Consider the following 26,958-nt stretch of genomic DNA (forward strand, 5'->3'; position numbering starts at 1 on the left):
TTCTTACCAGACATCAAGACAAAGGGTTACTGTTCTCCTCCATCTTGGACTATGACACTATCTTAACTTTTTGTCATTGAAACTAGCACAGTTTTTATTGCGGCTAGCTTATGCTCACAATAAGCTTCAGTGGAAGAAATATTTTCTTCTGTGGATTTTTTTTTAAAAAAAAGAAAGTTCAGGTTTATGTGGCAGAGGCATTTAAACATTCTCATGTATTTATCATTTTTTGTCTTCATTGTACATCATTTTAGCTTTGTTTCTTACCGTCTTGGGCTAAATCTTCATTGGATTCGTACACATGCCCAAGAGTCCTCCTCAAGGACATAGAGATTTGTGGAATGAATGACAGCAAAGTCATAGTCCCACCCCCCAGGTCCTTGCCCAGGTAGTTGAGATCGTTGACCTAAGCTCACTTCAGCAGAGACTGTGTTTGGCAGTGCACCCTGCAAACCTAGTTTTTGGTAGAAATCTCTTCCCCGCCCTGGGATAAACACTGGTTCTTTACCTCCTCTGTCAGGCTGGAGTATGGCCTTCAAGGAGAGAGCAAGAAATCCTGCCTTTTACTTGTGAGGTTGTTCTCCTCAGAGAGAATAGTTCAGTGCACCCCTTCAGCAGTTGGCGAGGGAGGTTGTCCTCTGTCTGCAGCTGTCCTCCTAGAGTGAGAAGGTGCTTGGTTTCCATTTAGACAAGCGTTGGTAGACTCCAGCTCCCCTCAGCCTCAGCCAAATACGCTCATTGGCCAGGGTTGGGGGGAGCTGTGGCCCAACAACATCTGGCAGGGGCTCACAGGCTCCTCATCCAAAACTTATCCCTTCTCCTTACTGTTCATGCTGCGATCCAGTTCTTTAAAATGAATGGTTCCTCACTTTCCTGATGGTTCTGGAGTGTTGTCAGCATAATTTCCCAAACTGCAGCCAAACACATTGGTAACATGGAGGTCTTGGGGAAGTCTTGTGGGAATTTTCTTTAAGGTTTCCTCATGGGAAAGGATTGCCCCTCTCAACCTGAACCCGCTACCTCCAAGGTTAGAAATTTCATAAGGAAGGACAGCATTCCCTGTTTCCAGAAGAGCGAAGTTGGTGTTGTTTTCGTTAATTTCAACCCAAATGTCTCCAAAAAATGTCTGTCTGTCGTACAAATTGCAGCCTTTGGGTTGCCCTAAACGAAAACGAGGCCCTGGGTGTACTTGTCCGCTGGGCTTGAATTTCAGCCGTTCCATTAAAAAGTGGAAAAACATCCTGTTTCCACCCAACAGCATTCACTAGTTGCCTGGCCTTTCACATTTATGGGAGATAAACTGTCAGGTGAGGCCCTTCAAAAAATATTATCTTCCTTTCCTTCCTGAGGTTTATTCTGTACATAATTTCAAAACAAGATTATTAAAAAGTGGAGCTGCTGACTGAAGACCTCAGTTGCAGAAAACTGCCTGAGGGAATTGCTCCGGTAGGTCTGAACTCAACAGGAGTGTGGACTGCTTACGGCTATTATCGCTGAGAACTGTGACCTTTTGGCAATCAAGCGCCATCCTGAATGCCTCACGGTGCCTTTGGAATGAGCTGCTAGGAGGATAAATGAGTTTAATGAGTGCTTTTACTTCACAGAAGTCACCACGGCTAGTGGCCTGTAGAATGCATAACTTTTTAGGTAGGCTTCCTCCGCTCGATTCGTTTCTTTTCCTAAATAAAAAGGGGGGGGAATGCTTCGATCTCAGGCGCGGAACAAGAATGGGGAATGAGGCCTCTTTGCATCCCAGTGGTGTTCCATTTACAAGTTAGGCAGCAATATCACATGGTGAACTTCTGTGTCAACGCCATGCCGCTGAGGTGTTTGTGAACATACGTGTGCTACCAATGCTGTGATAATGTGGCATGCATTAGTGGGTGCGTCGGTGCTGTGATGTTGATGCCTTGCCACACACAGGCATTTTTTTCTCAAGGGATGCCGTAATGTTTGAGCACATCCTGAGGTGTGCTGCGCCATGCCATAGGTGAACCCTCAGGGGAAGATGGCTCAATAAGACATCAAACAGTTTTCACTTCCCTTTACAGGACTGCCTTCGCATGTCTTCTACAAGTTGTATTGTTATTTATCACCTTGACATCTGATGGGAAGGCGTCACTTCCAAGAATGCCCTCCTCTACCTGGTGCCCCAAAACTTTACTTCTCGCAGTGAGGGAATTGCTAGAAGAACCTCGGAGCTGAACCTCAGTGTCCGAGCTGACCAATGGGAATAGAGACGTTCCTTCAGATACACTAGGCTAAGGCAGTTTAGGGCTTTAAAGGTCAGCGCCAACACTTTGAATTGTGCTCAGAAACGTACCAGTAGCCAATGTAGATCCTTTAGGACCACTGTTATATGGTCCTGGTGGCCGCTCCCAGTCACCAGTCTAGCTGCCGCATTCTGGATTAGTTGTAGTTTCCGAGTCACCTTCTAAGGTAGCCCCATGTAGAGGGCATTGCAGTAGTCCAAGCGGGAGATAACCAGGGCATGCTCCACTCTGGTGAGACAGTCTGCGGGCAGGTAGGGTCTCAGCCGGCGTACCAGATGGAGCTGGTAGACAGCCGCTCTGGACACAGAATGTACTCTGCTGTGCATAACGAAGCCTTCTGTTGGTTCCTTAGCCCACTTTTGCCTCTGGCCCCGCCCACCAGTGGTCCAGGAGGCAGTGTGGAAAAGGCAGCTCTGTGTCTTTCCAGAGAAGGGGAGCAAGGGTTCCTACACATCTTGGGATTAGTTCAGTTGCTACAATGGCCTTGGCAAGCATTCAGAATGGTTCCCATGGGCATGTGAGGAAGGGGGCGTCGTGGCATTGCAGTGGCAGGCTCTGCCTTCCTTCCTGCCCATGTTTATTCTAATATCGGTCGGGAGCCCCCACATGTACAATTCTCTCTGTAATTCCAGGCACTGCGTTCTCACCCTGGGACTCTCCATGAGTGTCATCGTCTACCGTATTTTTCACTCCATAAGACGCACCTGACCATAAGACGCACCTAGTTTTTAGAGGGGGGAATGCAAGGGGGGGAATTATTTAAAGGGAACGCTGAGCAGAGCCTGTATGCGACGGGCTGCCCTTCTCCCTCCTTGGGGAAAAGCCTGCAAGTGCCGCACACATGCTCCGCGTGGCTCTTTAAAGGGAGTGTGGCTCTTGGGGGCTTTTCCAGTAGGTGGGAGAAGGGACTGAGGGGCTGTCCTCTGTCCCTTCCCCCACCTCCCGGAAAAGCCAGGAATTGCCATGCGAAGCCTCCTCAGGGCAGCAGGATGAAGGCTCCCCGTGCCCGGAAGAGGCTTCGCGCGGCTAAGCTAGAAGCTAGAACAGCAAGAGGGAGCGCTGCGCAGCGATCCCTCTCGCTGTTCTGGCTTCTGGGATAGCCGCGCAGCCTGCATTTGCTCCATAAGACGCACACACATTCCCCCTTACTTTTTAGGAGGGGAAAAGTGCGTCTTATAGAGCAAAAAATATGGTATGTGCGTAGGTCAGGTGTACAGCCTGCCACCACAATGCCACTGCCTCCCCCCACCTCCAAGCGTTTACCCATTTAGAAGCCTGCAAGGACCTTTTATCTGCATGACACACATTTGGTGAAAGGTGTGTTGCATTCGCGCTCTGTCATGTATTGAAACAGTTGCCTTTGCCTGCTTTCAACTTTGCCACACCTATCGCCCCTATGTACATTAGCAGTGCAGATGAGATGGATCGCAACCATTGGAGAGAGGCCACAAATCATGCCTGATTTCTGGGAATCAGCTAGCTGTGATGTGCAGCATTTGTTGTATACTTCCAATTTATTTTAAAAATAATTCCAGACTAGTCTGCTTAGAACTTGGAGGCTTACCCCAAACTTGTGCGTGCCAGATGGAGCTTTTTCAGTTTTTGGGCCTTTGCCCTGTCTGTTTCTGTATCATCTGGGACTGTTCTCCTTTTTTTTTTACTCCAGCGCTCTTGCTCAAGGAGGCCTAGCTCCCTGAGCACGTTGGCTTATAGCAGCAGCTATCTTCTGCAGCGAGGAAGGTGTAATAAAATACATGCATCAGGAGAACCGAGGAGATTTATGGTTGTTTTGCTTAATTTCCGTGCGCCAGACTGCAGTTAAAAGCCAGCAGAGCAGGACCAGAATGCCAGCATTCAAGGTTGTCACTTTGGCACGTGAAATCGTATCTTTCGGGAATCATCCTACAGTTCGTGCACTTCAGTGGAGGCAGGATAATCTTCTGTACAGATTTACTTTAGAAGGAGTGAGTGAGAGGGAAAACGCCTAGCAGCTTCTGCACCTGGCAGTGGCCTAGTTCTCAGTGAGACAAAAAATAAAGGGGTGAGGAAAGCAACACAATGCTATCAGTTTGATTCCACCTCTCTTTCAGGTACTTCCCAACCATGATCAATGCGTGACTGGAAGCTCCGTCCTTGTTCTTGCCTGGCAATCCCCAGGGTTGCCGCAAGAGCTGTTTTGAGTGTGTTTTGCTAACAATAACCGAGACCTCAGAGTACTATATAACCACAGAGATGCTGTTCTATCAACTGTCAAAAAGGAAGTGGTCTAAGTAGTCATGAAGGGTGAAGGCTGCTGAGCAGCTCACCGGACTGTCTATTAAAATGCAAACTGGCCTGTAAATACCTAAAATGTTTTGACAGACTTTGGGCTAGTGTGCTAATCCAGCTGTCGTGCTGGACCACCGGCCTGGTACGTTAAGAATGCACACAAATTCTCCATGGATAAAACAATGTAAGTTTCCTAAACTGTGAATGCATGGCTTTCATGAGCACATGGGCTAACCTCACATTTTAAAATTAGGACTGCAAATCTTTAGCACTGACATACGTAAGCCCTGCTTTCCTGTACAGTGGTACCTCGGGTTAAGAACTTAATTCGTTCTGGAGGTCCGCTCTTAACCCAAAACTGTTCTTAACCTGAGGTACCACTTTAGCTAATGGGGCCTCCCGCTGCCGCCATGCGATTTCTGTTCTCATCCTGAAGCAAAGTTCTTAACCCGAGGTACTATTTCTGGGTTAGCAGAGTCTGTAACCTGAAGCGTCCGTAACCTGAAGCCTCTGTAACCCGAGGTACCACTGTAATGGTTCTTTCTTTCTTTCTTTCTTTCTTTCTTTCTTTCTTTCTTTCTTTCGTGAAACAGAGCCAAGTGCAATTTTTTCCTCTTTAACACACAAGCTGGAATAAAGCGAACAGTGGAAAAACTGATACCAAAGGCAAATGCTGCTGTCATTAACATCCCAAAATGTGTTGCCTGACCACAAGACGCAACGTTTTTATTTTTATGGATAATGGCAAAAAAGGAATGGCCAGCCCTTTTCTGTCCTCCTTTCTTTCCCTTCACATGTGTGCTTCGTTGATCTACATGCATTCTTAATTATAATGCCATTATCAAAAACACTGGACTCATTTCTTTCTGGCTTTGCCGCAGAATTTCGAGGAGATGCCAAGGAGTCAGCAGATATTGCTGCTTTGAATCTACAGTTGCAGAAACATTGCTACTCTCTCCTTTCCCCAAGTAATAGAAAGTTCACAGCAACATATGCTGGGTGGGTGGTTTATGTAAAGCCATGGCACATAACTTCATGGTGTCATTCATAATCCTGATTTAAAATCTGGGGTCTCAAACTTTTGGGGGCCCACATTTGGGATTTTGAGAGAGTGCCATGGGCACCAGCATCTTGGTTTCTCCCCACACACCCCTGACGGAAAGTTTGCATATGAGCACATGTGCACACACACTTTCCAAAGGTTGGTACAAGTTGGATCCAGTGGAATTAAAACAGATGCTCTTGATTTTGTATGGTTTTATACAGGGTTCCCTAAAAGAAAAGCTACCATCAAATTGAAGCTTCGAGGGATATACTTCCTAGTAAGCGTCCCAGATCTGGTGCCAGCACCACAAAAACATTGGCCCAAGACATGCAATGTCATAGATCGTCATAAGTTTTACACAGGGCGACAACCAAACCCATCAGCAGAGGACACAGGTGTCATCTTTGTTTTGATGGCCGTTTTGAGGGGATCCCTTGTAAAAAACACACAGATGAGGAACCATAAAAACCCAAGGTTTTGCACCATGTTATCAGATCCATTAGTGCAGGCTTCCTGAACCTCAGCCCTCCAGATGTTTTGAGACTACAATTCCCATCATCCCTGACCACTGGTCCTGCTAGCTAGGCATCATGGGAGTTGTAGGCCAAAAACATCTGGAGGGCCGAGTTTGAGGAAGCCTGCATTAGTGTATATATATGGTTCAGCCATCTGTTATTTGATGGTGGTTTGGGGGGAAGTTGAGCAAATGCAAGAGGAGTCATTTCACTGGATCAAAGGTGGGTGGGATCCCTTCCCCCTCTCTCCTTTGTCTCTCTTGTGACACCACTCCCCACGCCACCCCCAGCTACTCTGTTTCCACCCCCACAACCTTCCAGATAATTCCCTTTTCTTTCCTACTCTCTCTGTGGACCTTGAAAAAGCTCATAAAGTTGAGAAGAAGAAGAAGAAGTGGGAAAGAGAGATGCACTCTTCCCACTTCCTCTTTCACCTTTCGGTGCTTATCAAGGTTGACGTTTTCAGCTCAGATATAATTCAGGTGCTGATGTAAGCCAGTGAGTTATGATCACAGATGAATGATACTGTATAATAGAAAGAAAAGCACATAAACCTGGAAGTTCTGGGGACACACTTTAACTTTAATTTATTTACGGCTATTAGCCCATAAAATATGTACAAACATAAAAACACAGAGACATAAAAACCGATATATCTGACAACAGAAGGTGAACACCACGATGCAAGGGTGGGTCATTGAGCAGAGCCAAATGACAGCTTGGGGCCAGGAGAGCTCCAAGGGACGGATCACAGAAAAAGGAAAACTGAAGACGAAATCCGACATGCACTCTCATCATAACAGTCCGATTAGTTTTGATGTTGTTGTTGTTTTCTGGTGGTTTTTGAGTGTGAGATAACCGCATTCAGGAATCTCGCCACCTGCAGAGTTACAGAAGGATCTGTATCCTGCAAAAGCAGTGCGGCGTGTGACCCAACAGGCCTGCCAACCAAGCGCAGTAAAGCAGGACCCAGGAATTTAGTCCTGGCTATGCTATGTAGGGGACAGTTGAACATTATATGTGAAAGAGATTCAACAGTTTCCCCATCACACACGCATAGCGGAGACACCAAACCCTTGGAAAATCTGTGGCTCAGCTGGTTCGATGGAAGGACATTGAACCTTGCCCGAATAAATGCAAGTCGGTGTGGTACTGATGAAAGAGATGACATGTATGATGGAAGGCCAAGTGGTGGGGTTATTCCGTGATACCAGGGGGAGCAGACACCCCCACCCCTGGCGAGGTTGTGTTGATTTTCAATGTCCGCTAATCTTTGCTCAATAAGGCTTTTGGCTGAGCGTAAGTTCATCTTTAAGGAGTCCGCTGGGGAAATTCCGATGCTCAGAAGTTTGGCATGGATTTTTCCTACCCACGGGTTGACAAAGACGTCCCGCCAGAGGCACTGAAAAAGGTAATGGTCGGGAAGCCTATGCCAGCTGGACAGCCAATAGCCAAAGACTCGCTTCCAGATGACAGTCTCCAATGATGCAATCCTTAACTCCAGACGTATGGCTGCGTTGCTCACACACATGGGGAGTTTCAGAAGGCGACGGAGAAACTGATTCTGCAATGTCCCCAGCGATGTTAAATTGGACTCTGGGGCCCAGAGCGGGGCAGCATAACAGAGGGTGGAGACCACTTTTGCGTGGTATACCTTCAATGCAGAAGGGATGTGAGAGGCTCCGTCGGCCGCAAAAAATTGGAGTAGAGTATAAAGTATTGTTTTCCCTTTGTTTAGTAAATAAGCTTCACAAGCATTCTTGATTCGCCACCTTCCCTTTTGCTCTCTGCATCTTAAAGGACGGCTTTCTGCAACGGGGAAGCTGTCTGTACTAGTGGAGGCTCCCATGCATTCTGTCAGTAATAATTTTTATTAGTTTTCAATTACAGTAATCCAATAATAGCCTCATTATAACAATGCCAAATTATAATACAATTACTAATACCAATCATTCAGTTGGGCACAGTTTCCTATGCTCCTAGTGGGCGATTTCCATCCTTTGTGTAGGAAATGGCATGGAGTTTGAAAGCACAACATAGAAATGAAGAGCTTTTGGAGTGATGTTGCAATACATGTTAACGTATAGCGTGTGATCATTATCTAGCTGAGCAAGATAAGCACTCCGTGAATGTTTATCTGACCAATGAGGAAGAGATACCACATTGATAGTACTTCCTTGCCTTTGTGGTTTGTGGTGGCTGGGTTTATGAGTTTTTTAAATGCTGAACCTGTTGCTATTGCCACCACTAATAGCTGCCTTGTTACTGGCAGGCAAGTGTTTAGACCTGTAGTCAAACCCTTCCATGTATATACTTGTGCAATCAGCCATTTTAGTCTCTCCTCACTCAGGCTACTAACAAGGACTTAACTACAGCCAGAGTAAGGTGATTAACAGAATGTGTTTATCAGTCTTTATATGAATCAGGGATAGAGATTCCAACAAAACATTAGGAATAGCTTTCTGATGGTAAGAGTTGTTCAACAGTGGAAAGGACTCCCTCAGAAGGTGATGGGGTCTCCATTATTGGAAGTTTCTAATGGCCATCTGTCAGGGTTTCTTTAGCTGTGAGTCCTGCACTGCAGGGGGTTGGACTAGATGCCCCTATGATTCTGTGCACTGATGTTGCTATATAAATAAACATTGATAATAAGGATAAGATACCAAATTCATAACGTAGCCTGCAAAGCATTTCCTTAAGGCAGATAATTGCCTTCGATAATGCAACACGTCTGATAGATGATAATTACAAACCTTAATAAAAAGTCATGGGCATAGTATTAAATATTTAGTGACCAGGCTCTTAGCTTTTAAAGCATGGTTAAAGGAAAACGGTTTTTGAAAGACACAACCCTCTTTTTGTGCATCTGACCAATAGTGTTTCGCTTTGTTGTTGTTTTAAAAACTCGCTTCAATGGACCTGTGCATGAATTGTCCCTGATAGCAATCAGAAGCAACACAGTAACTGCTCAACTATTTGGGGTCAGGGTTGTGGGGTTTGTTTGTTTGTCTGTTTGTCTGTCTGTCTGTCTGTCTGTTTGTTTGTTTGAGGGGGGAAGGATTGGTGCCTAAGAGCAAAATTAGCGCTCATATAGCCAACCTGATTTGCAAAATCCATTTTCACCCGCAAGTATGGACTGTCAGGGGTGAGATAAGTTTCAAAGTTTCTGTCTGAAAGCCCCATCCCTTGCCCAACAGCCCCACTTTGAAGAATATCAGATTTTAATACAGGCTAGAACTGTGCTGTAAGAGAAACAGAGTTAAGCAATAACCTGGGGATTATAGGATTTATAATCCAGCTACATCTGAAGGATGCTGCAGCAGCTAACCTTGATACTGATACTTGTCAGAGTCTAGTTGTTTGGTTTTTATTTACGGACTCAGTGTTTTATGAGTAAAAAAATGAGGTGCCAGTTCTCATACATTGATAAAAGGGCCGTGGGTGCCAGCACAAAATGGCTTCTGTAACTAGTTCTTGTTGTTTGTCTCCCAGTGCCCCTGATTTAGGGGAACTGCAGGATATGAAAAATAACAAGTAAATAAATATTAATATTGCATCACCCAATGTGCATTTGGGGGTACATAGTTGCTGAAGTAATGTGTAGTTCTGCCTTATAACAAGCCTTCGTCTTCTCCTTCCACTCCACTCCCCCCCCCACAAAAACAGTGTGAAAAAAACAACTTTAGACTTTCAGCTGCTCTTGATCCAAACTCTTCTTCTTGATAGCAGTGTGTAGCTGCAGGCTATTTATGTTGCCTTCACATTAGTATTCTTGTGGTATTGGGACAAGCAGTGATCTATAAAGTTAAGGACAGGCGCCATAACCCTCTGACAGCAGTTAAATCTGGAAGAGAGAAATTACAACACACTTTTATATGTCACGGTTACTGTATATTTAAAGCTTGGAACAAAATATTGCAGATTCACCAGTCTGGAATAAATGTTTCGGCCCCTTCTTTCTTTCTTAGCATTTTTGGGTGGACTGAAAAGCACTTTTTAAAAGTATTTCTTCTCTTGGTTTATGTAATCCTACATCACAGCTTCTGAAAATAGCCGTGAGTGACTTAAATACATTTAAATACACACAGCCCATAGTAGGGCTGGGCAACATCTGGTTTTCAACATTGTGATATATCGCCAGCTAAACATCACAATACAGTTGTACCTTGGTTTTTGAACAGCTTAGTTCTCAAACGTTTTGGCTTCCAAACGCGACAAACCCAGAAGTGACTGTTTCGGTTTGTGAACTATTTTTGGAAGCTGAACGTCCAACGGGGCTTCTGCGGCTTCCGATTGGCTGCAGAAGCTTCCTGCAGCCAATCAGAAGCTGCACCTTGGTTTCCAAACATTTTGGAAGTCTAACTGACTTCTGGAACGGATTCCGTTCAACTTCCAAGGTACGACTGTATACTAATATATTACAATGTCTGAAATAAGCTATATAGAGGCATTGGCTGGCTTCATGGTTTTTCCCGCATGGTGATTTTTGCTGGCGCATGCTCTTGTGATTTGCTGCCCCTCTGTGTGAGGCAGGGGATTGCTGAGCTGGCAGAGTTAAGAGGGGCTGCAGGAGTCAAGAGAAGTGTTGGCTGCGCTACATTCCCCCCCCCACACACACACACTGTGATTTTTGCATAAAACACACACACACGTGTCATACCCTGGGTTACAGACGCTTCAGGTTGCGTTTTTTCAGGTTGCGGACCCCCGAAACCCGGAAGTACCTGAACAGGTTACTTTCAGGTTTCGGCGGTCGCGCATGCGAGGAAGTGCTAAATCATGCTTTGCACATGCGCAGAAGCGCCGAACCGCAACCCACATGTGCGCAGATGCGGGTTGCGAACGCTGCAGGTTATGAACGTGCATCCCGCACGCATCACGTTCACAACCCAAGCATCCACTGTATATTATGATTTGTGATTTGCCAGGTCAAAAATTATGAAACCGATACCATGATATGGATATCATGGATAACCACTTTTGGACCATATATCGCCCAGCCCTAGCCCACAGACTTGTCTCTTGTTTGTTAAAAAAGGGTGCTCATGACCAGGAAGGCTCAATAAAGCTTGAGGATGCCTCAGATTATCTGAATTTCCCAAAGGTTATTCTTTTGTTAGAGAGCATCTATAACGGCTAATATCTGTAACTGACTAGGTGACATTTCCTAAAACGCCAAAAGAAGTTGTTTACTGTCTGGCACTGAGCCTGGAAGCAGGGAGAAAATCAGTAGTTGTGTTTCAGTAAAAGTCTCTACCTTTTAATTTTTTTCATGTTCAAGGATAATGCCAAGATGATCTTCATATGTTAAGCAATATAAAATGTTGCAAGTTGCTCTGGGTGAAAGGTGTTTTCTTTTCATATGCTTTATCCCATCCCGATTCTCTCTCTCCACCGTTCCAATAGTTTTTTTTCAAGGGCTGTACAATGAGTCCCTTGGCTGACAAAAGGGAAAAAAAGCGTTAAGAAAATAATTCCAGGCATCTAGCATTTTGTAAAAGCGAACAATTGTGTTATTTCATCCAAGACAAGGTAGTTAGTTTTGTAAATTGTACCTCCCGCTCCCCACACCCGAAGCAAAAAGACAGCAAATTATTTTCTTTATAAATCTAAAAAAAAACAACTGAGTCACTCAGGTTTCTTAGGTGCGAATTCTCAGATCAAATTGAAGTCAGCTGGCTTTACAAAAGGAAAATTAGCACTTTCAGAGACTCAGAAAGCCATTTAATAGCGCGTTTAAGCCTTATTATTCCTACACACACCTTGTTCGCTTGATAGGTTAAATGTAAATTAACACCGAATTGCTTATCTTCTTTCCCTGTGGTTAATACCCAGGTATTTCTGAACAATGAAAAAAAGGATTTCTTTAAAAACACTCTCATTTTAATACTGATACAAGAAATGGATGCAGTAACTTTAGTCTTATATAGTCATCCTGCTTTTTAATAAACTTTTTTTTCCCCTTGGCAAGTCTTTTATCTGATTAGAAAACCGATTCAGCCTTCTCCGATGAATCATGCATTCAGAGCACGTTGCAGTTTGTGTTGGAATAGAGAAATACACTTGACATGATGTAAATTTCTGAAGCTATAACTTCCTCTACACATTCCTCCTGAAAAGCCACAGCCCTGTTTTCCCCCAGCTTTTCCCACAGGCCTGGAGTCGAGAACTATTTTAGTATATGGTAGCCAGGAAATGTAATGAGCATGTCATGGCCACTTCTAGGAGCCCTATCAGGCATTACTGGGATGAATTTGTTGGTTTACAGGAGTCCAGTTGGGGGAAGCAGTGTAAGAGTTCAGGAATATCGGCCACACCGACCTTTGCTATTTAAAGACGTGTTTCAGAACACTGGAGATCAAAGAAAAGTCCCATGGACGGTTTTCACAATGAGGGGAAGTCAACAATGGGGCACCCATAGAACTCTATTGGGACTAGTGTTTATTTTATTTATTAATAGCTGATCTCGAGTTAGAAGGCGACAATGAGGAATGATCTTTGTTTTGTTCTTTAAAGGTAATGAAGCGCTTGAAAGTCTTTGTATTGGCGCAAGTTTGGATGGATTGGATAGTGTGCCACATTGGTTTTAAAAAAATGGATTTTGTGGCTGTGGACATGGTTGGGAATCTGAGGTGAGTTACCCTTCGTTTAAGGAAGTTGTCCCCAGTTCCAGTCACCACACAGAGTTTACTGTTGCAGAGGATAAGGCTTCAGTAATACAGTTCCGGATGTTGATATATATACAGCTAGCTTGTAGGCGTTGCAGTTATAGATACAGACAAGTAGAAAGTATTTCTGTTGCTCCAGCAATTTAAGATGTAGCAGAGTCCGACTCTTCTCAAGACTGACACAGCACAAGACCTTGAACCTATTGAGCTGACATGCCATAATCATATATATAGTCAGCACTGGGCCACTGCCGTAGCAACTGGCTTAGCTTACCTAGCACCCATTGTCTTATTTCATCCATGGGGTGATTTAAGCTCATGAAGGAGCTTTCTCCATGACCAGTTCCTCTAATACACATGACCCTCCCCTCAGATTTTAATCCAGGTTGGTAAAGAATGGACAGATCCTGTGCTGGAGTTGTTAAGAGTATTGACCTGGGAGGCCAGGGTTCAAACCCCCACTCAGCCATGAAGGTCACTGTGGATTTTGGGCCACTCACTTCCTCTCAGCCTAACCTACCTCGCAGGGGTTTTATGAGGATGAAGTGAGGGAAAACCATGTGTGCTGACGTGAGCTCCTCTGAAGAATGGTGGGGTATATATTCAATAAACACTCTTCCCGCCCTGTCCCTAACCAGATCCCAAACTCTCTCAAACTCTGTGCCATGCCCCTACCCAGTCACCCCATTTCTCTTATTGCTGCTGTTGCTTTGATGGCGGAGGCAAGGGGACAGGAAGCAACGGAAGGAAGTCTCACATCTAATTTGTGCCTAGTGAAATGAAGTTTTCCAAAGGGCTTTGCAAACATTGCAGTAGCTCCTGGAGAAATTGCATTTCCTGGCACCAGCAGGGAAAGAGACCTCTCTCCCGCTAGCCGCCATTTGCCATCAAGGTGAGAGGGGTTTGGGGGACTGCTGAGTTTGCGGGAAGGAAGGGGTTTAATGGGCTCAGTCTAAATTCATTTTGGCTTGGAAATAAGCCGATCCGTTTCCTGGTTTGGGTGGAGAAATAGCTTGGCTTATTTCTGAGCTAACCGGATTAAATCAAGGGGGAGAGTACTCATCGCCAGCATCAAACAGGATAAAGGAATAACATTAATAGAGGGAGATACCTCCCACACCCACACACACCTTTACCAGTGTAAATAATTACCTTTACTTTCAGTAATCCTACCTCTTGAAATAATAGAGTGAACGTTTTATTCTGGAGTAGCGATGGGGTTACAGAATCGTGCCTATCTGTGTGTTTGAAAATTTTGGATTTTTAAAAAAGTGATCCTGGAAGTGTGGCTTAACGTGCAAGTGAAAATATAAGTTGTGTTCTTTTTCTTTGCATTATCGTCATCATCATTACTATTTGCTCCCAAGCTGATTTCAACTTAATTGTAGGGAACTGTAGGATACAGTTCATTTAAAGCACCAGTACTGATATTTTATTAAGAGTAAGCCCCATTTATTCGCGTGGAACTTACTTCCTAATAAATGTGCCTAGGATTTCAGTCTAATGATTTTCTCTTACCCCTTTCCTGTGAACTGCCCTGAGACCTCTGGGTATAGGGCAGTATACAAATTTAAATAAATAACAATATTTATATGAGTTTAAGATATGGAGTGTTTCAAGCAAAGCCTTTGTTGGTTTTTATTTATTACACTGTTAAATTCTTCAGAGGTTGTTTTTCTGGCTGCAGTTTTAATTTCTGAAGGCCACCAGTGCTGGTATTTACCTCCCTTGGGTGAAAGAACAAAGCATTTTGCCTCTTTTGAAAGGAAGGCCAGTGCTCCTTCAAAAGATATCAAACAGGCAGTGGTTGGGTGGGGTTCAGGAACCTACTTGCACTTTGATTTTGAAGGGTGTCAGAGTCTTCTACGTGCCACTGAGGACCTGCTGAATAATGTGCTGGCGCATTATATTCAATGGATTTCTGTGATAACAAGAGAGTGGTTCTTCCTATATGTTGCTAAGCTCTTTGGATAGTCAGTTCCCCCTCCCTCTCTCCCTCTCTCTCTCTCTCTCCCTCCCTCTCTCTCTCTCTCTCTCTCTCTCTCTCTCTCGTTTAAACCTTGAGATTTACAAAGCCTAAAACCAAAGCCCACCGTAAACTAAAATCAGGCTCTCATCTTTTATAGTACCCGAACACTGCAGAGAAGTACTTTAGGAGTGCTAAAAGCGAAATCCTAGTCAGCTCTTGAATTCTGAAGAATGTGCACATCTTCACTTCCAAATGAGTGATGAAGGCCAGTCAAGACAGCCTCACAATAGAATCAATTAGATCAGTCAGCCAGGGCAGAAATTAATGGCTAGAACTTCTCTTTCTGTCTCTATTGTCCCTTGCTTTTATGATTGCGGGTTCATTTAACAGCGTTCAGGGTGACTGAAGAGAAAAGAATTGTAGCATACAAAGAACACACTTCAAAGCAAAGTTAGCCAACACGGTGCTCTCCAGATGAAATTGGACCACAACTCCCATCATGCTTGGCCATATAGGCCATGCTGGCCAGGACTGATGGGAATTGACGTACCAACAATATTGGCTGGGTGGGTAGCCTGTGGCCTTTCAGATGTTGCTGCGCTCCCAACTCCCATCCTCCTTAGCCACCATAGCCAATTGCCATGGATGATGGGAGCTGTAGTCTACCAACATCTGGAGGGCAATATGTTCCCCACCTCTGCTTTGAACTATGTTCCATTGAAACAAGCTGACTTCCTAACCTGTGGTTTGAAGCCGGCTTACTTCAGCTAAGCATAGCGAAGACTAACCACAGTTTGCCCACGTTCAGACATAATGTTAAGCTGTGGTTTGTCTCAAGCTTCTGAACTACTCTCAGCTAAACCGGAAGAGATGTGGGAAGGGAGACATGTAAGCTTTGTGCACCCAATAAGAAGCAGCTGTTTATTCCTGAGTCCAAACAAAGCCAGAGTATGTTTGCAGTGACTGTGTGTGTGTGTGTGTGTGTACACCAATGGATGCTGTGACTTTTCCTGATTAGTATAAACGTTTGTGTATGTGTCACCGCGTGCTACTCTGCAATGTCCAAAGAAGCTGTGAGTAGATAGCTGAGCCTTCCTCTTGTTTTGGCATGTGGTCGGTTTAATGAGTCTTTAGATTCCGGTACTATTTTCACTTGTGTGAAGGCATCCCCGGGTACTTCCTGCTCCAAGCAGTGCCTGATTGTGACAGCTACCAAACATGCAGGAATTTAAAAAGTCAGTTCGGCAGAAGCGTAGTGCTATGTGTGGAATATTGCTCAGCATGTAATATTTAAAACAACGGACTGCTCAAGGCAGCGTCTGTCATAGATGTTGCATTCACCCTAATGCAATTTTTATGTGGGTCGTAGGATGCATCCAGATCCCCCGCCCTCAGGTTGCTCCCAGGTAACCTGTTTATTTAGCCTTCATCCTCATCGCCCTCAGGTTGCTCCCAGGTAACCTGTTTATTTAGCCTTCATCCTCATTTTTTCCTGCTATTTAATGAGCATCCATTCAGATTTGTTTGTGGGAAGGCACTGCATGCTATTCCACCCATTCAAGGGCATTTTCCTGTCACTTTCCTTATTGCATAAAGTCTGCTGTTTGGGGGAAGTGGATTTGTTGTGCAAGAGCTCCAAATCAGTGTTAATTGTGCAATCTGAATTTCCCTGTCTGTGATTGAATCCCACTTGAAAATAGTGGCACTCTGGAAGTGCCCTGAGTATCGGCAACATTCCGGGGTACAGGAATTGGTATCGCAATAGATACACCCGTGAAAATTGATTGGCATAATTTGCAGACCGTTTCATCCTTGGCCAAAAAAATGCTCTCTCGTTCAGTGTTTTTAGTGTAGGGTGTTGTGAAAAGGGTATTAAAATGTGCTAATTGTGCTTTAAGAAAAAGAAATGGCACCCAAAGAGCAGATTGGACAAGTTCTTCTTTCTTGCCCTTAAAATGTGATGTCTCACTCTTCTTATTTAAAAATAAAATAAAAATCTTTAAACGCCTGGGAATAGCACACTCATTGCTTCTGAATTGCCTCCTTTTCTTTGTTCTCTGAATTTTATTTATTTTAGAGATTTACACTCTGCAGTTCTAGCATTTCTTAGGGTGAAATGACTTTGAGGAAGCCCAACCGTATATTTATTCAGTAGAGGCCGCAGCTCTAACAACCAACTTGAACCAATACACATAGCTGCCATCAAGTGCATGCACAGTATATGGACCTATGTGCCACATCCTTGGACTTCCTGTCTATCTACTGATTTGCAGAGACAGAGTTGATGTAAACTGGGCCTCCACACGATCCCTGTATGTCCAGGTGGTGCCTATCTCTTGAGCCACATTGGTTCTCAGTGGAGTTACGACTGTGGAAATAGACTCCCTCCAATGCGGAATTGATTGTGTGGCAGTCTGTTTCACAACAACTTCCCTTCACACAAATTACCCGGTGCGCAAGGGATGGTGCACATGCGCCCATGCGCTCTACATGTGACTACCATCAGGTGTGGTATAGTATATCTTCACAAGCCATTTACTTCAAAAGCTGCAGATACCATGTTTCATTCATACAAAACATGAAACGAGCCCTGCTGAGCCAGTTTATCTAGTCCAGTGTTTTGTTTGCTACGGTGCCCAGCCAGATGTCTCTGGGAAGCTCCAAAAGAGAGATAATCAAGTTTATGATCAAAGCCCAAGGAGCACTTTTGCTGGTTATCTTCAGCCCTGCTCTGGATCCGGTTGCGCAGTATTCTTCTTCCCTTATTTGGCAAAGTGTGCTCCACATTTCCTCTTACAGCTGTCCTTTTAATGCTACTGCTACTGTAATATATTTTTTTAATGGCCCACAATTTGCAAACATACTAATTTAACCTGAGAATAGCGGAAAATATTATTGTTTTGCTGTTTTGTTTTACTTATTTGCTTGTTTCTATTGTGGGTGGCGCTGTGGGTTAAACCACAGAGCCTAGGACTTGCCGATCAGAAGGTCGGCGGTTCGAATCCCTGTGACGGGTTGAGCTCCCGTTGTTCGGTCCCTGCTCCTGCCAACCTAGCAGTTTGAAAGCACGTCAAAGTGCAAGTAGATAAATAGGTACTGCTCTGGCGGGAAAGTAAGTGGCGTTTCCGTGCGCTGCTCTGGTTCGCCAGAAGCGGCTTAGTCATGCTGGCCACATGACCCGGAAGCTGTACTGGCTCCCTTGGCCAATAAAGCGAGATGAGCGCCGCAACCCCAGAGACGGTCACAACTGGACCTAATGGTCAGGGGTCCCTTTACTTTATCCTGTATTATAGTCCATGAACCGTCCTGAAATCCTATGATGAAGGGCAGTATATAAATTGAATGAATAAAATATTTTATATGGTACACAGAGCTCTTTGCTAAGTGGTGCTGTCAGCATCTGCTTCAGAAATCCCCCACTACGCTGTGCCTCTCTCCTCCCATCCAAGAATGAGAACCAATAGCTGGGAGGCAAGGCCAGGTGTGTCCTGAATCTGGGAGGAAACTGAGAGCTACAGTGTAAGAACATAAGAAGAACTCTGCTGCATCCTACCAGAGGCCCAGCTAGCTCAGCAGCCCATTTCCCACAGTTGCCAACCAGATGCCAAAGGGAAGCTCACACACAACATGAGCACAACAGCCCTTTCCCACTCTGGTTCCCCAGCAACTGAAGTTCAGAGCACTGTTTGAAAGTATCCAGGTGCCAGACGCATTCAGCACGTAGCTGTCAATCACTTGCAACCAAGTAAAGATGCATGGGTGCCAGGATGGTGCCTGACATCTCCACCATCTGGAGGTGCATGTCTGGGGATCCTTGGACCTTGATTGTTTTCACACACTAATACCCCATCCTGCAGAATTCTGTATTTTATCCACACAATCAGAATTAATTTCGGGAACCGAAATGCTTTTTCTGTGCAGCCTAATCCAGAACCAGGAGCAGTCGCCATTAAGAAAAAGAATTAGGCATTTCCCAATATTTATGTAGGGACTGTCCCTGGATCAAGTGCCTTTTTTCTTTTAAGTTGTCAGAGTTCTTAACCCAGCTCCAGGTTAGCCAGATGTTAAAGTGAGAATCAATCACAGCCAGTCCATCGTTTGAAAAACAAGACTTTAGAGCCGTCTTGCCCCCAAAAGGCGACTTTGGTGACTGTAACCTTGGTTTAAAGAGCCATTTGGTGCCTAGCTCATATATCCAAGTTTCTAACACTGGTTCAGAGGCGCACTGGCACTGATCCTGGAGGTAGGATGCAGCCATTATGACATGTAACTGTTGGCAGGCTTCTCCTCCATGAACTTCTCTAACCTGCTTTCAGAGCTGCCGTAAGTTGGTGGACATCGCCAAACCCTGTGGGAACAGGTTCCAAGGTTTATCTGTGTGCCGTGTCAGCGATGGGGAACCGGCAGCCCTCCAGAAGTTGCTGGACTCCAACTCCCATCATCCCTGATGGTTGTACATCCTGGGTGGGCTGATGGGAATTGTAGTCTGACAGCCCCTGGAGGGCCCAGAGGTGTCCTACCCCTGCACCATTATGGGAATAAGCACTTCTTGTTGTCTTGTCTGCATATTGTGCTATTCAGCTTTGTTGGGTGACCCTCAGTTCTAGTATCAGAAGAAGAAAGGGAGAAAAACTTCTCTGCCCATTGCATTGTAGTCAGCCTGGCTAAGCTACACCAGATCAACATTTTACTTAACTACCCCTGCTTTCTCTTTCTTTCTGATGCCCCATTCCACTTTTATAGTTTCCTTTCAGTTTCTACAAATGGGCATTCAAGGCTGCATTTTCCTGCACATCCTCTTCCCCATCCTTCAGCGAAGGATGTCACGGAGCTGTAACTCTGAAAGGTATGGTCAGTGAAGTCCTATGGTGAGCCTGGTGGTCAACAAAAGAGGTTCAAAGACTCTCTCAAGGCAAATCTTTAAAAATGTAGTTTAAACACCGACAACTGGGAAACACAAGCCTGCGAGCGCTCCAGTTGGAGAACAGTCTTTACCAAAGGTGTCATGGGCGTTGAAGACACTCAAACTCAGAATGAAAGGGAGAAACGTGCTAAGAGGAAGGCATGCTTGGCAAATATTCAGCGTGATGAACTCCCACCCGGAAACCTATGTCCCCACTGTGGAAGGATGTGTGGATCCAGAATTGGTCTCCACAGTCACTTACAGACTCACTTTTAAAACCGTGTTTATGGAAGACAATCTTACTCAGCTACAAGTGATCGCCAAAGAAGAAGAAGAAGGTACAGCAAGGTTGCCAGGTTGGCCAATGAGTGGAGCTCTCAAACTCCTATACAAGCAAATGTACAGTTCCCAAGGGCAAATTGTGCTCCTTGTTTTAACCCAGGTGTACCCTGGGTAGGCAAAGTTGGGAGAAAGGAAGTGGCATGTGGTGGTGCTTTTAACACTCTTTTTATTTTTTAAAAAAAGCACAGAATGTGCAAAAGCTTCACGGAGGCAGTGAATGGATTGCAGAGCAGATGTGGCGAGAACATAAAAGATCTAAGAATATCATTTTCCCATACTAGATCTGTGTCTGCATTTTTAGCAGAATGCCCACAGTGACTCTGGCTTTGTGATTTATGCTGCAGCACATTATAACAGTATATTTTTGGCTACCTCGACTACGTTTCGCATCCACAGAGTTATTCACATTTTGTCCTTATAAGGAATAATGATTCATAACAAGAGGAATCGGGAGCTATTTTATACTGGAACTTTTTTATATCTTCTTAGGAAAATCCTACTCTCTTAGGTATTTCCTAAGGATGTTACCACATCACTTTGCTTTTTATTTAGGTGGAAATGTATGTTGTTGTTTTTATTGCCATGTCGCTCTGAATTTCCCTGATCCTTATCTGTCCTGGACCATGCCGCAGGGCAGGAGTTGTGCCTTCACGACTAGGCTCTATCATAACTCAGATGGGGAACAGTAATTTGATACTAGAGAGATTCACCTCCGTTGACTGAGTGTTGGCTGTTCTCAACAATGGTGGACAGATGGGGGAGAAAACGTGGGACTCGCTGTCCTCTGCTATTGTTTGCTTTGGGCTTCTCTCTCTCTCTCTCTCTCTCTCTCTCTCTCTCTCTCTTAGGTCTTGGACGACCAAAAGTTAAGTGAGGTCTTTCAGCCTTTCTTAGCTTCCTTTGTTAAATATTTGAAGCTACAATAGGGCTAGCTTCTACAACAGGGCTAGAAAATTGTGACTTGCATCATCCCTGACCAGGGCTGATGGGAACTGGAAGCCAACAACCTCTGGAAGGCACTAGGGCTGGGCCATGTATTGTCCGAAACCGGTTTGAAGTCCCTATCATGATGTTGCTTTCATAATTTTTGACCTGGCAATATATCACAAATCATGGTGTGTGGATGTGCAGTGCAAAAATCACAATGTGGGAATAACCGTGAAGCCAACCAATGCTTTTCTTGATTTTTATAGTCCCTGTTAATTCTGCCAACTCCTTATGCAAAAGAGTAGGCACTGGCAAAAATTGCAATGCAGAGAAAACCGTGAAACCAATCAATGCCTCAATGTAGTTCCATCTAGACATTGTGATATATTGGTATATCGCAATGTTTAGCTGGTGGTATCTCACAGTGTTGAAAACCAGGTATCGTCCTAGAAGGTGCACAGGTTCCCCATTAGTGCCTTGCATTAATCCCTTCCTTTCTATATGTGTCTTTTTTGTGCTTAAAAGAAAACAATTCAAAATTCTGCTCCCACGTGAATCAATTCTGTGCCAGCAAACGCTCAGTTATGTTACTTGTAGATGTTATTATGCAAATGGTGTTGGAGCCGGGACTTTTGCTAAGTATCTCTGTGGAGCAGTGAAACTCCACCCCACAACCATCTGGAATCCTCCAGTTGCTGGGATTAGCTAGGCATTGTTTAGATTCTTTCAAGTCTGTCTCTGCAGCCATACCGGCTCGAATCGTGCTATTTGAAAATGAATGCTGAGCTTCTCAGGACCCTGAATGCTGTGCCTAGTACTTACATTCCATGCTTTTTCTACACCTCTACAGAACCACAGGATATGCTCAGAACTGGAATGTGTGTTTGGCAGCTGCTTCTTATTTAGAAACATGCCAAAGCGCTAGGCTGAAATATGTTCCTTGGTTCCTCACATCTCCTCTATTAATCTTTCTCTCCTGTGTGCTTTCGCTGAAATATATGCATATAAATCAGTTCAAGAAACATGCCTCTTCCTCTTCATGCTGTGCCTGTCGTGGTGCTTTGCCTTAGATATTATTTTGTACTGGGACATAAAGTCTCAACTCCACACCTCCAACTTAACTACTTTATCAGTAGGTTTCCAAGACTCTTCCTGAGTATCAGCTGTGTTGTAAGTCAGCGTAGTGGCCAAGTAAATTATGGGTAGCTTTTTCTTTTTTCTTTAAGTTCATAAAACTATAGATGGGAGAGTCAGGGAACTGGTTTCTCATTCCTGAAACCCGCTCCACTGGTGGCATGTAATATTTGGGCTTGCAACAGCACGGTCACATTGTGCTGTGCATTCCCCATGCTGTATATTTTTTTGGAAATTTGCTTTTCTGAGCTCTCTGTAATTGAACTGACCCAGTACAATTGAGCTTACAGACGTTTCAGAAACGAGACAGCTGGTACAAACCTACTGGCATGTGCTTCCTGCCAACGCTTCCTCATTTGCCTTCAGCCCATGTTTGGTACACCTGTCTCAGAGTGCAGAAGGAGCTGGATTTTAGTTCTGGAGCTTTTGGGGTGAATTCAGTCCAAACAAAGTATAGCACACCCTCAAGGGGCATGGGGTGTGTGCGACTGGGTAATGGATGGACTTGGACTTACCCAAGTGACAGATTGCAGGTTGGACCAACACTGGGGTGTTCGTGTTGTTATTTGTTGATGTTGAAAGAGAGGTTAAAGCCTTAAAATGTCTTATCCAAGGAGCTTCCTGAGCGGCAGCCATAAAGTTAGAAAATGTGGTGGTCAGGTAAAGTAGAATTAGAAACCTGAAGCCAAAGAACTGGCTAGGTTAGTTCGGAACAGGGTGTGCACTTCAGTGTCCAACTCCTTTCCTCTACCCTTTGTCCCTCATGGCCGTTTAGGATTCTGTGTCACAAAGCTGAAGTATCAATGTAAAAAGGTAAAGGGACCCCCTGAATATTAGGTCCAGTCATGACCGACTCTGGGGTTGCGGTGCTCATCTCGCTTTATTGGCCGAGGGAGCCGGCATTTGTCCACAGACAGCTTCCGGGTCATGTGGCCAGCATGACTATGCTGCTTCTGGCGAACCAGAGCAGCACACGGAAACGCCATTTACCTTCCCGCCAGAGTGGTACCTATTTATCTACTTGCACTTTGACATGCTTTCGAATTGCTGGATGCCTCAACTGGCAGAGTTCTTGCTTCTGTGCAACTCTCCAAATGCGCAGGAGGCCTCCCAAGGTCTAGATATGGTGTCTGTATGCCACTTGGGTTCCCACGTCTACATTTTTCAAATGTGTTCCTTACATAGTCTCTTTTTCCTGCTTTGCTCCACCTTTCATGCAGCTACTCTGCCTGTGGGCATTCTGTGCTTTAGGTTCTTTCTCTCTGAGACCTGTCCCAACATTCTAGCTCTTTAGCTACCTTTCCCCCATTTCTTACTTCCATAGTGCCTGTGTGATATTTTTTTAAAAAAAATTTATTAATATAAATTCTCATTAAAAAACCCCACATATAACAAAAGTTTTCAGTACGCATCACTTGGTCCATTACCTTCGGTAGCAGACATAACAGTTTTAATCCCAAAGTGACAAGCGGCCCTCCTCACAGAAGTTGGAGTTCGAACATTTCCGCTGTGCTTCCTTCCTTGGGCATTGGTGTGTCTGTGAACCAATTGGTGTGAGAGGCTTCACTGCCACAAGCACAACGCAACACAGATGGAAGTCTGCCCATGTAACAAGTAGTAGTCTCTCAGGAGCTTTTGCCAGCTAGGCTATACTATTTCAATGCATTTCTTGTAAACATTTCTTGGCCAGGATTGAAAGGAAATACACCACCAGATACTGGAAAGAAGTGAAAGTCGGAGATTTCATCCAGCTGCGTTGTAATGAAATCATCCCTGCTGATATCTTGCTGCTTTCTTCGAGTGACCCCGACGGTCTGTGCCACATTGAAACCGCTAATCTGGATGGGGAGACCAACTTGAAGCAGAGACAAGTTGTAAGAGGATTTTTAGAGCTGGTAAGTTTACATATATTTTATATTGCTCTTTAACTGGTTTTAGGTAGTGTTTTTTAAAAAAATGTTATATTGCAGTTCTTTTTAAACTGTGCGCTGCTTGGAGATTTTTGACATACAATGGTACCTCGGGTTACATACGCTTCAGGTTACATACGCTTCAGGTTACAGACTCTGCTAACCTAGAAATAGTACCTCGGGTTAAGAACTTTGCTTCAGGATGAGAACAGAAATCATGCTCCGGTGGCGCGGCGGCAGTGAGAGGCCCCATTAGCTAAAGTGGTGCTTCAGGTTAAGAACAGTTTCAGGTTAAGAATGGACCTCCGGAACGAATTAAGTACTTAACCTGAGGTACCACTGTATTAAGTGGTGTAGAAACGCTTTTTAATGAAAAGAATGTTTAATTTCATTCAGTGCCTTAAAATAAATGGTGCTTGTCAGTTGCTGGAAATCACAGGAGGGGAAAGTGTGTTCTTGTGCTTGAATCCTGCCTTCCTGTTTTCACAGGAAGTTGGACTGGATAGGCCATTGGCCCCATCTAGCAGGCGATTCTTTCGTTCTTGCCTTCTCTCGTTCTTGCCAGTGTTACAGAGCAAGAACTACTTGTTCCAGCAAGCTTGATGTTCTAACTCACATCAGCCCCAAACGTAAGAGCTTGCTGGATCATGCCAATGACCCACCTGGTCCAGCCCCCTGTTCCCACAGTACAGGCATAGGCAAACTCCGGCCCTCCAGATGTTTGGGACTACAATTCCCATCATCCCTAGCTAACAGGACCAGTGGTCAGGGATGATGGGAATTGTACTCCCAAACACCTGGAGGGCTGGAGTTTGCCTATGCCTGCCATAGTAGCTAGCCAGATGCTCACAAGAAGCCGGAAAGCAAGACCTGAGCGCAACAGCACTCAGCCCATTAAAGAGCCAGAGATTCCCCATCCTGGATTTAGACCATCCTGACATGCAGAAGAAGAAGAAGAGTTTGGATTTGATATCCCACTTTATCACTACCCTAAGGAGTCTCAAAGCAGCTAACAATCTCCTTTTCCCTTCCTCCCCCACAACAAACACTCTGTGAGGTGAGTGGGGCTGAGAGACTTCAAAGAAGTGTGACTGGCCCAAGGTCACCCAGCAGCTGCATGTGGAGGAGCGGGGACGCGAACCCGGTTCACCAGATTACTAGTCCACCTCTCTTAACCACTACACCACACTGGCTCTGCAGGGCAATACTATTCATGTCTATTCAGAAGTAAGTCTCATTGAGTGGCATGGGACTTCTAAGCTAGCATGCATAGGTTGTCTTCATGTGCTGCCAAGGCAGCATGCACAAAACACACACACCCATGGCATTAACCTGGGCTTAAGGCTTTGAGAAATCTTGACAGTCCCTATAAACAACGCCTGAGAGTCTCGTCCAAGCATTAAAAACGACTCCACCTTGCTTTCATGGATTTATGCCCATTTCTTGTGACAAAGCTTCTAGGGTTTCTGTTTGTTTTGGTTGATAAAATATTCACTTTGTACGGATTGTGGGGCTCTGAGGTCTCCTGGAAGCTGGATTATGAAATCCCACCATCGAGCTACGTGGAGGCATGCAGACACTGCATATCTGTGGCCGTGTTCAGCTCTCTTTTTTGCGGATCAGGAACACAGCTCAAAGAAAACAGAATTGCAGATTCAAAGAATTGTAGAGTTGGAAGGGACCCAAGGGTCATCTAGCCCAACCCCTTGCAATGCAGGAATCTCAGCTAAAGCACCCATGACAGATGGCCATCCAACCTCTGCTTGAAAACCTCCAAGGAAGGAGTTGTCCACCACCTCTCGTGGCAGCCTGTTCCACTGTTGATCAGCTTTTACTGTCAGAACATTTTTCTGTATGTTTAGTCGGAATTTCCTTTCTTGTATCTTGAAGCCATTAGTCCGAGTCCTACCCTCCAGAGCAGCGTTTGAAACTCCCATTGTTCTAGGCGCATTTTGCGACAGGGAATTTCATCAGCGTGAGCAGTCTCTGAGCTCTGGGCGCAGTACAGCGCCTAAGATTTCAGATTAAAACTGCAGAGTGGAAGGAGGAGATTTTTCTGCCTCCCCACTTCCAGCTACTCTCTGAAGACTGGAGAAGAGACCCTCTTAAGACTATTAGGAGGGTGGGCAAGAGAAGGACTAGACCATGTGAAAAATGCATAATGTTTTAGGTGCAGTTCATTCATTTTCAGCTTTGAATTCTTGTTATTAAAAAAAAAAGTGCCTAGACATTCTGTTGTTGCTCCCATAACCTAGGATAAAGGTGTCATTTAGCTCCTAGCTTCTGTATCTCAGTTTTTAACAGTGCTTCAGAGCAGGAGAAAACAAGCTTATTCCCTCTTCCACGTGACAGCCCCTTGAAGATGGCTATCATATCTCCTCTCAGTCTCCTCTTTTTCTTAACAAGAGGTCAGAAGGTTTCCACGGGAGCACATTAGATCAGCAGCTGAATATCAGGAAAGGGCCATTACGCTGCTTACGTGGCCGCAACTTGCTTTGGCGAACATCACAGACCCAGGAATGTTGTTTCACGAGGAAACAAAAGAATCTCTTATGCTGCGTCCTATAGCAGTCATGTTTGGTCACATGGCCTATCACAAGTCAAGGGGCAGCGTGGTTTTTAGAAGAACCCCCCATTTAAGATATCAAAGAGTTTGTCACAGGGCTGCTGCATTCATTACACTTGAAGGGCAACAGCTCAAGTGCTTAGAAAACTATTAAACTGTTAGCCCTTGTCTCTAATGTTTTCAAGAGAGAGATGACCCTTCAATCAGGTTAATAAGCACTTCCGAGAGTCACTGGAGCTTACAGGTCTGAGCAGGGAATGCAATATATATTTACGCATTTGGCCAAGCAGTTATAAATATTAAAACTTTCAGTTGTATCTAGAATTACATAGATGCAATCGGATTAATTCGTAAGAACGCAGCCAGCCAGAAGAAGCATCTCTCTCTTCTCACCTTCCTGCCACTTGGAAGGTAGCAGACAGCGATCTCACTGACCCC

At 44.7% G+C, this 26,958-nt stretch overlaps 1 protein-coding gene across 4 annotated transcripts in view; it reads left to right on the forward strand.

Annotated features, from left to right (window-relative positions):
* ATP10A (ATPase phospholipid transporting 10A (putative)) overlaps positions 1 to 26,958 on the forward strand; it is a 150,006-nt gene that overhangs the window by 52,845 nt on the left and 70,203 nt on the right. For all 4 annotated transcript variants that reach the window (XM_053384120.1, XM_053384121.1, XM_053384117.1 and 1 more), the window contains one exon: positions 23,735 to 23,939. In XM_053384120.1, the coding sequence (XP_053240095.1) occupies positions 23,735 to 23,939 (205 nt within the window). The remainder of the gene's footprint in view (positions 1 to 23,734; positions 23,940 to 26,958) is intronic.

This window comes from Podarcis raffonei, chromosome 4, assembly GCF_027172205.1.
Source record: "Podarcis raffonei isolate rPodRaf1 chromosome 4, rPodRaf1.pri, whole genome shotgun sequence".
NCBI lineage: Eukaryota > Metazoa > Chordata > Lepidosauria > Squamata > Lacertidae > Podarcis > Podarcis raffonei.